General features: G+C 38.6%; 1 protein-coding gene across 1 annotated transcript in view; it reads right to left on the reverse strand.

Annotated features, from left to right (window-relative positions):
- Positions 1 to 3937: 3937 nt before the first annotated feature.
- LOC140237207 (F-BAR domain only protein 2-like) overlaps positions 3938 to 12512 on the reverse strand; it is a 132985-nt gene continuing 124410 nt past the window's right edge. Inside the window, exons 26-28 of the mRNA XM_072317152.1 lie at positions 9357 to 9559; positions 6184 to 6404; positions 3938 to 4104 (exon numbers count right to left, since the gene is read on the reverse strand). Coding sequence (XP_072173253.1) covers positions 4082 to 4104; positions 6184 to 6404; positions 9357 to 9559 — 447 coding nt within the window. The 3' untranslated portion in view covers positions 3938 to 4081. The remainder of the gene's footprint in view (positions 4105 to 6183; positions 6405 to 9356; positions 9560 to 12512) is intronic.

Raw genomic sequence — 12512 nt, forward strand, 5'->3', positions numbered from 1 at the left:
AAGAACCTCTAAAATGAATTAAATCTGCACACAATTAAAGAAATGAACACAAAAATTCACCAAATAGAGACATTAGCATATCTTCTTGAATATGTTGCCATGGGTCAGATATAGATTTAGTGATGCAGACATTTGTGTTAATTCTGAAACTGGAATAAACAATGGTTACATGACCATTTTCTTCTTTTTTTTATATTTTGCCTCATGAAATACAAACAATGGATAATGATAATGATAAAACAATACAGCATCAAACATACAAAAATTCAGGTTTCCTGGACTTGAGATGTTCAGAAACTTACTACTGCATTGAAAGAGCAGAATTTGTCATGTTGGTGGTGAAAATGAATCTGCATGACTTTTATCTCTTGAGACCACTCTCCCATTCCATAGTAAAGGTTTTTCACAATCCACTGTCACTCACTAATTTTAATTTTAGGCAAGTGATATTGACCACAACATTACATATGAATGAGCACTGAAAACTACCACCTGCAACCTACCACCATAAACTGACCGTCCAGTTCGGTCTGGTCCAGTCCGGTCATAACGAGAGTTCACGCTCTTTTGCTGGCCAACAGGTGTTGGCTTCTGCTCCATCCGTCTCTTCACAAAGGCCTACACAATTTTTTCTTTCAAGTGCCATCATCATCATCAACGCTAATGAGTTGATCTAATTCTGAAACATACTCATCCTTCCTAAACTCTTGTCGAGTCAGGCCAGCCCTGCAAAGCAGCCATCCGCAATGATCTCTTCATTTCAATCAAACATTTGCGATTCCAGAAAAAACAACAACAAAAATATGACTCCATGAGTTGTTGCTCCATATAATATGAACAGCAGTGAAAAAAAAAGAATACAAATATTCCCCAAACTTGATCGTTCATCTCTGAAAAATTAGCAACATTTAACATGAATGTTTACAGTGCAGTAGGTGTGGAAAGTGATACAATCTCCATGTATAAAGACATACCCACTTTTAAAGGATGACCACAATTCTTTTGTCTTTCCACTAATCTGTGGATCTTCTAGCATACTGAATCCTGGATCATGCACGCCAATAAAAAAATCCAGACTAGACTAAAAAGGCATATCATCTCCGAATCTATGAATCCGACCTAGGATTGTACAAACGTCTTTACATTGTACAGCAAACGTGGGCGGACAGAGAACTACCATACAGATCATTTTAATAAGTATCAAATTTAGACACTCTATTGATTGCATTCAACCTGTACAGACTATAGCATCTATTAGATAGGTATCTTTTTTTGTTTAGTTCTGTGAAAAATACACTCCTGAAAAATGATGTGATTTTACAGACATATGCTACAACATGCCAGTAGGCTTCACTACTGGTGTCAAGGAAATACATGTAGATAAGTGAAGATCATTTCCCCTCCAAACTTTTGGTGTTGCCTTTTCATGTGCACACAAAGATTTGTTACCATGTGATACTTAATCACCATCACATGTAAACCAGAGTATGTCTAGTATTCCTGGGCCCTGTTTTCTTCTTCTTCTTCTGATTATAATTATGTCTGCCTCCTTCAAAAGGCTGAAGATTCTTGCAGTTTTATCAAAATATAAAATCGATCTTAAATTTCCTTACTACAAAGGCTGCCATAGCCTTACAGTTGAAATCAACTACATAATAGATTTTAACTCTTCATAAAACAGGGCCCTGCCGACGCAAAATGTATTGATACACTATTAAATGGGCTTATTACAACTGACAGACATAATGCCTGTTTGGGGGCAAAAGAGAGAATAGGATGAGAGGAGAGGAATGGAATTCATAGCTGGATGGAGGGATGGATGGATGGATGAATGAACGGTTCACTGGATGGACTGATGAATAGGTAGATAGATAGGGAGGCTGGGTGGGAGGTAGATAAAGATTGAGGGAGACTAGTGGCTAGATATATATAGAAAGAAAGAATGAAATATAGAGAGATAGATAGATAGATAGATAGATAGATACATACATAGATAGATAGAGAGATAGATAGATAGACAGATAGATAGATAGACAGACAGATAGATAGATAGATAGATAGACAGATAGATAGACAGATAGATAGATAGATAGATAGATAGACAGATAGACAGATAGACAGATAGATAGATAGATAGAAAGGTAGATAGATAGACGGATAGATAGATAGATAGATAGATAGGTAGATAGATAGATAGATAGATAGGTAGATAGATAGACGGATAGATAGATAGATAGGTAGATAGATAGATAGATAGATAGATAGATAAGATAGATAGATAAGATGAGATAGATAGATAGATAGATAGATAGATAGATAGACAGATAGACGGATAGATAGATGTAACCAGACAGACTTCCCACAGAGATATCAAGCACCGACTTGAGATGAATCCACGAAAAGAAATACTGAAGACAATTTGGAAAAAGAACTTTGTATTGTGTTACTTTAGACAATATTGATGGCTTGATTTGGCGCCAGATAAAATGCAGTTTGTTTAATCGAAAAATAAAATCATACCAGTTACATCTGACAAAAATTTAAAACAGGTGTGTCCGGCATCAAAAAGATCGAATTAGAAAGCAGATGAAAGCAGCAAACGACAGAAGTAAAACACCTGGCGATGTGAAAAATGGAGATGGGAAGAGGAAAAAAAGAAGAAGAAGAAAATGAGAGCAACGGGAAAAATAGTACACAGAGATGGAACCACTCGCATAATTTCAGGCCACCCTCATACAACAATAAGACCTGGGTTTTATGGAACAATGGGCCACATTCATCTTTTACAACAGCGAATACAAATTTAATAGAGATGGCAGAACATAAAGACAAAACGCTCTGTGTATAGTAGGCAGTAGGTCATGATTTGCAACTCACAACATTGCAAATATCAATTCTGACAAGTAGCAGATTTCAAACATCATTTTGGTTTGAAATGCAAAGACAGGTCAACAGTAGAGCCGACCAGGATTTGGACATGTGTGGACAGCAGTGGTGACTACCAATATCCGTGATACCCTCGTGGGGAAGTTCTTACAGGTCTACCGCCTGTACAAGTTATCTCTTTCCGAACAGGTGCATATACAAATGTTTCTGCTGCATTCAGGCAACTGAGAAGGTCAATAAATTGTGTGTGTGAGTGATATTTTTGCTGTACTTGCTTTGTTTTAATGATGTTATTGATTGTATTTTGTTGTATACATTCACGATGAATGCTATGTTACATTGTTGTGGAAATCAAATCAAGATTATTGAAAAACAAAAAATGTCTGTGTATATGTGTGTGTGTATTTCTTTCTTCTTTTTCTCAGAAATAGTGGTAAAGATTGAAGTGGACTAAATTGTCTTCTACTGGCGTGATGGAGAGAAATCAGAAGATGCTCTTTGTCTTTCCTCCTTTCTTTCTGTCCCTCGTTCTGTCTTTCTCAGAGAGAATCCTTTGTAATGCCAGAGACTCAATGACCCACAGATCCTTGAAAACACTTTCAAACAGGGTACAGTGCCACAGGATACGGTCATTGCGAGTGATCAAGATCCCATGCACGGTACTCCCCGACTGCAGCTTGTACAGCCCACTGCACTCACAACTAGTGGAAACAACCCCTACACACTACACACTCCACTATGGGGGCAGTTTGCACAGCTACTTGGGCTCCAATTCCTCTCATGCCGAAGTCTTGTCTCAATTGCTGTTCTTACAATTCACTTTTCTTGTCACAGCTGAATAATAATGATAATTTTTAAAAATGCCCCAAATAAAGGGCTCTGAGCGCATTCCTTCACGGCGCCCTCTCTGGTTTCTGTGTTTATAAAGTGTCTCCATAGGCCCATCATGGAGGCATCAGTCCAGGTCACATGCTGTCTGTCACATGATCCTCCTCCATGGTCACCTGACATACCATGGTCACCTGACAACCATTGCTGAATCATAAAAGGGTCCTGCAGTCACATGATGCCAGCAAGACTGGATATACATATTATATTACATTCTCGCTGCGATGGCTCCGTAGCCTTCAGTGTAAGTACCTAGTATATAGAACGTGGTTGGCTATCCCTCTCCCCCTCTCTCCTCAGCCGGCTGTTAGCTCTCCGACAAGTACTTCCCTGCAGAAGCATAAAACAAGAAATTTGAAACATATGGGCAAGGTGAAATATAAACTACGAGGGATGTGAGATAAAGACAGGGAAAGCATGTAAGAGAAAAACAAAGAGGGAGAGATGAATATGTACATACAGAGATACAAAGATAGACAGATACATAGACAGATAACTGGATAGATATATACTGTAAAACACGATATATTCGCGGCATGAAAATTTCGCGAATTGCAGCCGATGGCCTTTCTCGCAGCATGAAAATTTCGAAAATTGCAACTGGCATCCAATGCATATTGTGTAGGCAGGTATTTTTGCGTGCATTTTAATTTCGCGAATGTCGGCGCTCACGAAATTCGCGAAATCAAAATGCGCGCGAACATTCCTCGTTTTACAGTAAATACATGAAAATATACACATATAGAATAAATAGATAGATAAGAGCAGAGGTAGATAGAGAGGAATAGATACATGGAGAGGAAAAAGAGAAAGCAAGAAAGCAGAACATATATGCACAGAAAGAGAGAAGAAAGAAAAGAGCTGTAATATACCAAAGTGATATAATGAACCAAACATGAAACTTAGGAAAACTCTTCAAGAAACTTGATAGAAAGAGAGAAAGAAAGAGAATGGAATGAATCAAAGGGGAAATATAACATCACAACAAAGAGAGAAAATACTGGGATAATGAAGAGAACAAAGAAGAAATATCACAGTGCTAGAAAGAGGTATAACAAGAGAATCAACATGAAACCTAAGCAGATAATGTTCTTAGGCACGAGTGCCATCACGTATGATATGGTTTGGCCTGACAGATGTTGAAAGGGTTTCTTCTAAGCATCAACCACAAACAAGGTCACCTCAAGGGTGACTTTATTTGGGATAATTACCAGTACATCTGTGACTTCATGAGCCACAAGATTCCCTGCCCTACATAACAACATCTGACTCTGGAAATCTTTGTATGGTTTCATCCAATTATTGAGGAGCAAAAAGATTATCTGAAGGTTGGCTTTGTGTGGCACAAAAACAGAGTGACTTTAACAAGACACAAGATTCCCTGCTCCACATAACAACATCTGATTAATTACTGGCAGAGAGTACCTGAGCCAGTAAAATGCCATGCACGCACAACCATGATTACAGCACTGATGATTCAGGCACCCTTGAAACTCTATATATATGATCATTTACACAGAGAAATATACACAAAGAGAAAGATCAAGAGAAAGAAAGAGCCCTCCTCCACCCCCACTTTAACGAAACAAAAGTAAAAAATGCAAAATAAATAACTGTGTGGAGGTGCTCTTCTAGTTTTTACTTGAGCCCTCCATGCACAATGTTTTGGCCTACTCTACGAAATACAGAACATATTTAGGGCTGACTACATAAAGTTGTTGTTCTGTAGTGGAACACCACACGACATTACTACTCAATAAAAGGAAGAAAAATAAATTGCTGGTTCAGTTTGTGTGGTTCACGCTGATATCTTGACAATTACTGTAAAAAGCTGCCATTTTTGCAAGGGTTTAATTTTTCCGAAGTCCGTGAGTCATTTTGGGGCTACAAATTTAACAACACTTGAAGAATATCCCACCTGATCTCAATCGCATTATGTATCTTTGTGCACTCAGTTGTTTGTACATTTACAGTACAGTGGTGGGGTGAACAGACCAATGAGAACCTCGGAGTCAAATCGCAAAAACAACATCTTGGGAAAATGTCCATGACCTCCTCATTTGCGAAAATATCTGTCTGCGAAAATAACAGCTTTTACAGTAGAACAAAAGTACAGTCAGAAGACGGTATTTACCAGCACAGCAGGAAATCTTTCTACTAACCATGGGGACTACTGTAAAACAAGATATTTTCGCGGCACGAAATTTTCACGAATTGGAGCTGACGGCCTTTTTCGCAGCATGAAATTTTCGCGAGTTGTCTCTAACATTCAATGCATATAGTGTAGACGAGAACTTTCGTGTGCATTTTGATTTCGCAAATCTTGGCTCTCGCGAAATTCGAGAAATTAAAATGCATGCAAACATTCCTCGTTTTACAGTAACTGAATGCACCGAAATTCAGCCTCACCTGTACAGAACCTCTTTTTGACCAGTGACAGTCGGTAGGAGGTGTTGAGAAGGTCAATGTCCACACCGGACAGAGTGGCGCCCTCACTGCTGAACTGGACGGCCAGCGTGGCCGGCTTGCTGGGCCCCTCGGCCAGCTCGAACCTGGCCCGCAGGGACCCTGACTCGCTGGTGGGTGAGATCTCTCCAAGCTTCCATAACACACGCTTGCTCTCCGATGACCTAGATAGAAAGACAAGGAGCATAACATTGCTTGCTTTTACTGAGGGTACTACAGAGGGTCCTATAAATAAACAAAATTTCCTCGTATTTTCACATATGTAGGAAATAATGGAATCATAAAACATTACATGGTGAAGAAATAAGCAGAACACAAATAATTCTGAAATGCGCTACATAAAAACTGACTACTACGTATTAATATTACAATCATTATAATCAAGCTATCAATCTAAAGTACATGTACAGTTAAACTCGCATAAGTCGATCTTCTCGGGACTGAGCAAAACACATCGACTTAGGCGAGTTTTGACTTGTGCGTAAGTCAAAGAAAATCGACTTACAGTTACACCACGCGTACACATGTATAATGTACATGTATGTTTTCTACTCTGGAGCCAAGAGCTGAAGCGGTGTGCCCGATATTTGCCCTTCAGCAAGACACTTTATCCACATTGAATATTACAGTTATTCATTTCAAAAGTTAAGAGCAAACATCTGACATTTATTCTAGCATCTTATGGAGCCGATTGTTACCGCTGTTCATTTCCAAAACTGAAGGCAAACATCCGGCTTTTTTTGGTGGCCCGGCATGCGGTTTTGGTGACCCTGGTCGCGTATTAACCATTCGCGAAATCGTGATTCGATTCGCGAAAAGACTCCGCTAAGTAGGCATTGATCGCTACACTCGGCAGGGGCTACGTCGTCCTTTCACCAGGGCTGGGTAACGGAAACCAAAATCTTGCGTGAGTTCTTGCGTTACCTATCGTTTATGTCAACGAAACATCGTCAATTTGCGCTTGGGATCGTTATTCATCGTTACTACAAACGATAATTTTCCCGATCGTTAGTTTGCATTAATAATAATTCAGGTGAAAACGCTTGCGTTGATGAAACGTTAATGTTTATTGACCCAAAAGTTTCATTTGGTAATACTGTATGTAAACAAAAACTGGCGTCTCGTGATTTTGACAGTGATTTATTACACAATAAAATCTTATTCGACTTAGGCACAGTGAATTCAATGGTTTTTCCGCGAAAGTGTTCTTGGAATTTCATCGACTTAGGCGAGTATTCGACTTAAAAAATTCGACTTGTGAGTGAATTAATACACGTAAGTCAATGGGGAAAAATCGGGACTTTTGAAAATCTTCGACTTGCGCGATTATTTGACATATGCGACGTCGACTTAGGCGAGTTTAACTGTATATTTGAATAATTACAGGGTACTTAAAGGCACATTGTCCCGGTGGTTTAGTGAAATGCGTACGCGGGCGCACGGCGCAAGTTTCCTATAGAGACCTACGCTATCGACTCCTCTTTAGCGCTTATGCTGTGGCCCACTTCCCCGAGTCCAAAAAAGTCCCATCCACTGTAGCCAGTGGTCCGATCACAGTTCGGCTCATGATTCGGCTGAGGGGATGACAGCTTTAGCAAACTTCTTTTGTGATGTCATAATAAGAAACACATATGCATGCACACTGGCATTACTACAGACTGCATGATGCGCAGAGAAGACAACAAAGGCAACGTTACTTAGCAACACCTACGCGCTTCACTCTTGATGACAGCTCAACTTCGGCAATCTTTGTATCAATGCTAACGGTGATCAGCAGTATCATCAACAGCGCCCTCTACACTACCGGGACTATGCGCCTTTAACATCTCATTAAACCTTTTTCTGTACCAATGAGTCAAAGGTGCAATTTTTTTTTTTTTTTTTTAAATAGAAAGAAAGGCAAAACTCTTGACAATGCAAGCTTCCCCCTTCCCCAACTTTCATATAAATTCACAGACAGAAAGAAGAGAAAAAGAGCAAGGCCGTCCTAGTCAGGGCCAGGAGAATTTATTTATGTATCCATTTTAATGGCTTCCTGTGATTGTAGTCAAGAGAGCCTGCATTGAGGTCACTCCTCACGTCACAGCTCAGACATCTTCCCCATGATCTACATGATGAGACTTGTTTTGCTACAAGAGTTGTCCTTAAAGAGGAAGCAGCCTCAAAAAAAAAAATAATAAAATTGTGGAAGAGGTCATTGCAAAAGAGTGAAGCACTGTTTGCGAATAAACTTGTAGAAAATTTGACAATCTCTTCAAAGGGCATGAATTTTCACATGTTTTGGTTTATTCCATGTACTGCTCTCTCCACATGGGAACTTTCCAACATTTGTGATGTCACAGTTACAGAATGATACAAATAGTGTTTGATAAAATGAATTTTTCTTGTTCAAAGAAAAAAAAAAGAAAATTTCTCTTGTTCATATATCTAAATGTGAGGATTTGAAAAGTTCCTTCACATTTTCTTATACAGTATGTATTTTCCTTTTTATCATACTTGTTTTCATCTATGTGCCTGTTTTAATAAGTTTACGGTTTATCTTACAAAATCGTCTTACTTTTAGGAACTTTCATAGGCAACGTTAAAATCCTGTGTAGTATATGTTACAAAACACTATAAAGTCAAGACAAATTGTCAATTTTATTGCTTTCTTACACCCCAGGGTTTCTGGAAGATGCTGAAATGAAATTTTTTTTTTCCAGAGGATAACAATTTAAGAAATGTTTTTGTTTCTCTCAGCAAAAACTTGTACACCTTTGGAATGATAGATTACTTTATGCTATGTCAACATGAAATATCACCGCAAGATTAAATTGTTAGTGGAAAATTGAGCAAAGAAAATGGGATTCCATCGGGCCTTGTTCTTTTTCTCTTCTTTCTGTCTGTGAAATTATATGAAAGTTGGAGAGGGGGAAGCTTGCATTGTAAATAGCTTTGCCCTTTTTTCTATCTTTTGAGTATCAAGATTAAATTTGCTGAGAGTTTGGAAGACTTGCAAACAATTCTAAAACACTGGTCATGAGGTTGCTTGACATTGATCGAGTCCTGGACTCAGCACCTTGCTGCAGCCACGCTGACCTCATCATTCAAACCAGGGTGCGGCGGTCAGCACTCACCATGTGGCCGCTGGCTTGGACTGCATGACGGTCACTCCGCCGTCCACGGGCACGATGAGGGAGACGCCGGTCAGCGACTTGGCCTTGTCCATGGCCGAGGGGTTGTAGGCGTAGTCCACTCTAAGGTCAGTGGTCGTGGCCTCACACTTCCAGTAACTGGACAGGTGGAGGGGCGTCGACTTACCCTCCGCCTCTGCCTTCACCTATAACAGACAAAAAGGAGAGGCTGTGATCGTGACTGCAATGAGCATCAAATCAAATCAGAGATATCTCAAAAGTGACTGCAATGAGCATCAAATCAAATCAGAGATATCTCAAAAGGCTCATCCATGAGGGTGATTCTATCAACCTTTTTTTTTTTTTTGTCTCACTTTATACAATAAGTTACTGTATGTGCCATACATTTCACGAGGGTTTAACTTCCATGAGTCTGGCGCTATTCCCAAATTCAACAACATGCAAAAATATTAACTCTAATTTCGACATGAATGCGACGTGCACAAGTATATGTACTGCTAAGCAGCATGTAAGTACAACAACAAGATGTGTCACAGTATTTGTAATCGACCATCACTTATTCAACCACTTGCAAAATTGTCAGGAAATCCTAATCAGCAAAAAAAAAAATACTAAAGAAGCATTCTGAGAGCACAGACCTCTGCCAAGCAGCTCATTTTCACCACTGATCTTGTTCTTCCACAGATATCAGTGATATCCACCCATACCTATGTAGCGATGTCAGCGGGGTCACATTTAACACATTTCCTATTCTGCCGACGTGTTAAAAGGTCAATTTTCATCAAAGCACTGTGGCTATATATACAGCTTTAATTCTTTTAAGAAATATCAATAAAATGCACTATAAATTACTAAAAACAAAAACTTTAATTTGGATCACCAAAATTATCAGGAAACTTGCATTCGATGACATTATCGTGGAGCTCCACGTTACACGAAGTACGTCATGCAAGTAGCCATCTTGAATAAAGTGACCCCAAATTATTTCTGCTTCCGGGTTGTTTTTTTCTCTCTTGCCTGGTTATATGACGTAGGTGTTTAGAGATATTTACGTCGGTACATCTCCACATGTTGCACATGCGAAATGACCAGTCAGAACTCGACGAGCAGTTCGTTTTCCCCTAAAAAATCTTGTATTTTGGTGAAGTTTGGATAAAGAGGCATCAATTTTGTGACTTTGGACTCTGTTTTCTATGGCAAAATCTCAAGGGTTTTAAAAAAACCGGTCTTTATTTGATTTTTGTGGATGTTTTTAAACTAGAAACCACTTGCATTTACAGTAAAAACCTGTCGCATTTTGTCGCAACAAGGATAAGCAAGCCGGTGTCGGGAGATCTCCCGGGCATTTTTCGGGACGCAGAATCACGGTTTCGGAGGTGATTATGTAGGTTCGTATTTAAGGCCACCTTACGTGTAACCGTTACGAGTGAAGGGCCTGCTACTACGTGTTGTGCTAATTACTTCATTACTCTGCCGTTTTTGCCCATAGAATTTAATTGATTTCCACAATGATCGTTTCCAAAATAAGTTTTCGTTGTCAGCCGGTTGTTCAGTACTTGTAAAGTATTTTTTTTTTCTTTCAGACCACCTTAACACAATAGTATAACACTAACACTTCCAATAGTTCTAACCAGTTACCAGGTACTAAATAGACTTTTTAACGTCAGGTCTAAAGAAAACTTTATGATAATGTAGGTTTCACTTTTCAAATTCAGATCTTTAAATTCTGACATTACATGTAACAGTTAGACAAAGTCCAAGTTTAAATCGGCAAATTACACGTAATTCAATCTTGTCTTGAGTTTAATTTGATGAAGAAGATGTTGGGTTTTGACTTTGAAGTACAAATGTTTACCAATGCCCCTCTGTATGTATGAATATGATTGTTGTTAGATAGGTTAATCATTAATTATTATCATTGGTCTAGGCAGTATTTTTATTATAATTATTATTATTATTCAATATTTAACATTAGTATTATTATTAACAACTGCAGAATATCTCGCCAAGATTTTTAAGGCATGCACGAGATTTTCTTGTGCACTGTGTGCGTAGTATCCCGGACGAAATAAAGCACAGTCGATCAGTATAGTCGAGAAATCTCGTCTGGAGATCTTGGCGGGGTATTCTGCAGTTAAGCCAATTATTGTTTTAACATTTATCTTAAGCTTATTAGTAATATTAATGTTTCATTGTCAGGCACTAACTTGGTTAATCATAACATTGGCATAGAGTCTATGCCTAATTGATTAGAATTGATTAGAATATTATGATTTTAATTTAAAATGTAATTTTGCAATATTTTCAGGCCATTTTATCCAACAGTGGCTCCAGGATTTGAAAATTGGAGAGGAGGGACGAAATTCAACGAACTTCACTTGTAAAACTCACAAAGGAATAGTGGAATACCCAGCAACTCCACTTGACTTTTTGGAGTCTTCCTCGATCAGTAACATTAACAATGTGAATGAAAAAAAAATATAACCGTATGAAAAAACAATAGAATAAATTAAGATGAAGTACAGTTAACTTGCTATTTAACATTTTTTTTTGTCTCTACATGTTTTTGAAACAGCTTCATTTTGGTGCATAAAACCATCTCTTTTTTTTTTTTTGCTTCGAAAACCTGCATAGGGCCCTAGGGGGGTAATAGAGTAAGGAGAAGCAATTCTCCATAAATTGCCGCAGAAGACATACAGTTGAGTGCGACATTCGACAAGCCATAACTCAGTAAATAAATATCCAATTTCAATTATCTCTTCACCATTGGATTTGTCTCGCTGAGACCTTTAATATGATATATGGTTTGGCCATATTTCATGAAATCTTCTTTTTGGTCTAACATAGCTAACCTATGCCTGCTGAAAGTCACCCAATTTCCAAATATAGAAGCCTTTTGTTATGTCATCAACTTCCAGCTGTGCGGTGCGCCTCGACTTAGCAGAAACTAGAGCATGCACTTTAGGGCGCGTATGAAAGCCTCAAAAATCTGCAGCTTGAACTCTCAAGTTCATTGATCTTACCAACTAAAATAATGAAAATCCTTCAGAAAATCCATAAAAATTGCCGGATCACCACCACAATTTAATCACCTGTTACTCATGTCATTCTCAAACTTTCCTGTAAGTTTCATCCAAA

Source organism: Diadema setosum, chromosome 13 (genome assembly GCF_964275005.1).
Source record: "Diadema setosum chromosome 13, eeDiaSeto1, whole genome shotgun sequence".
In the NCBI taxonomy this organism is placed as follows: Eukaryota; Metazoa; Echinodermata; class Echinoidea; order Diadematoida; family Diadematidae; genus Diadema; species Diadema setosum.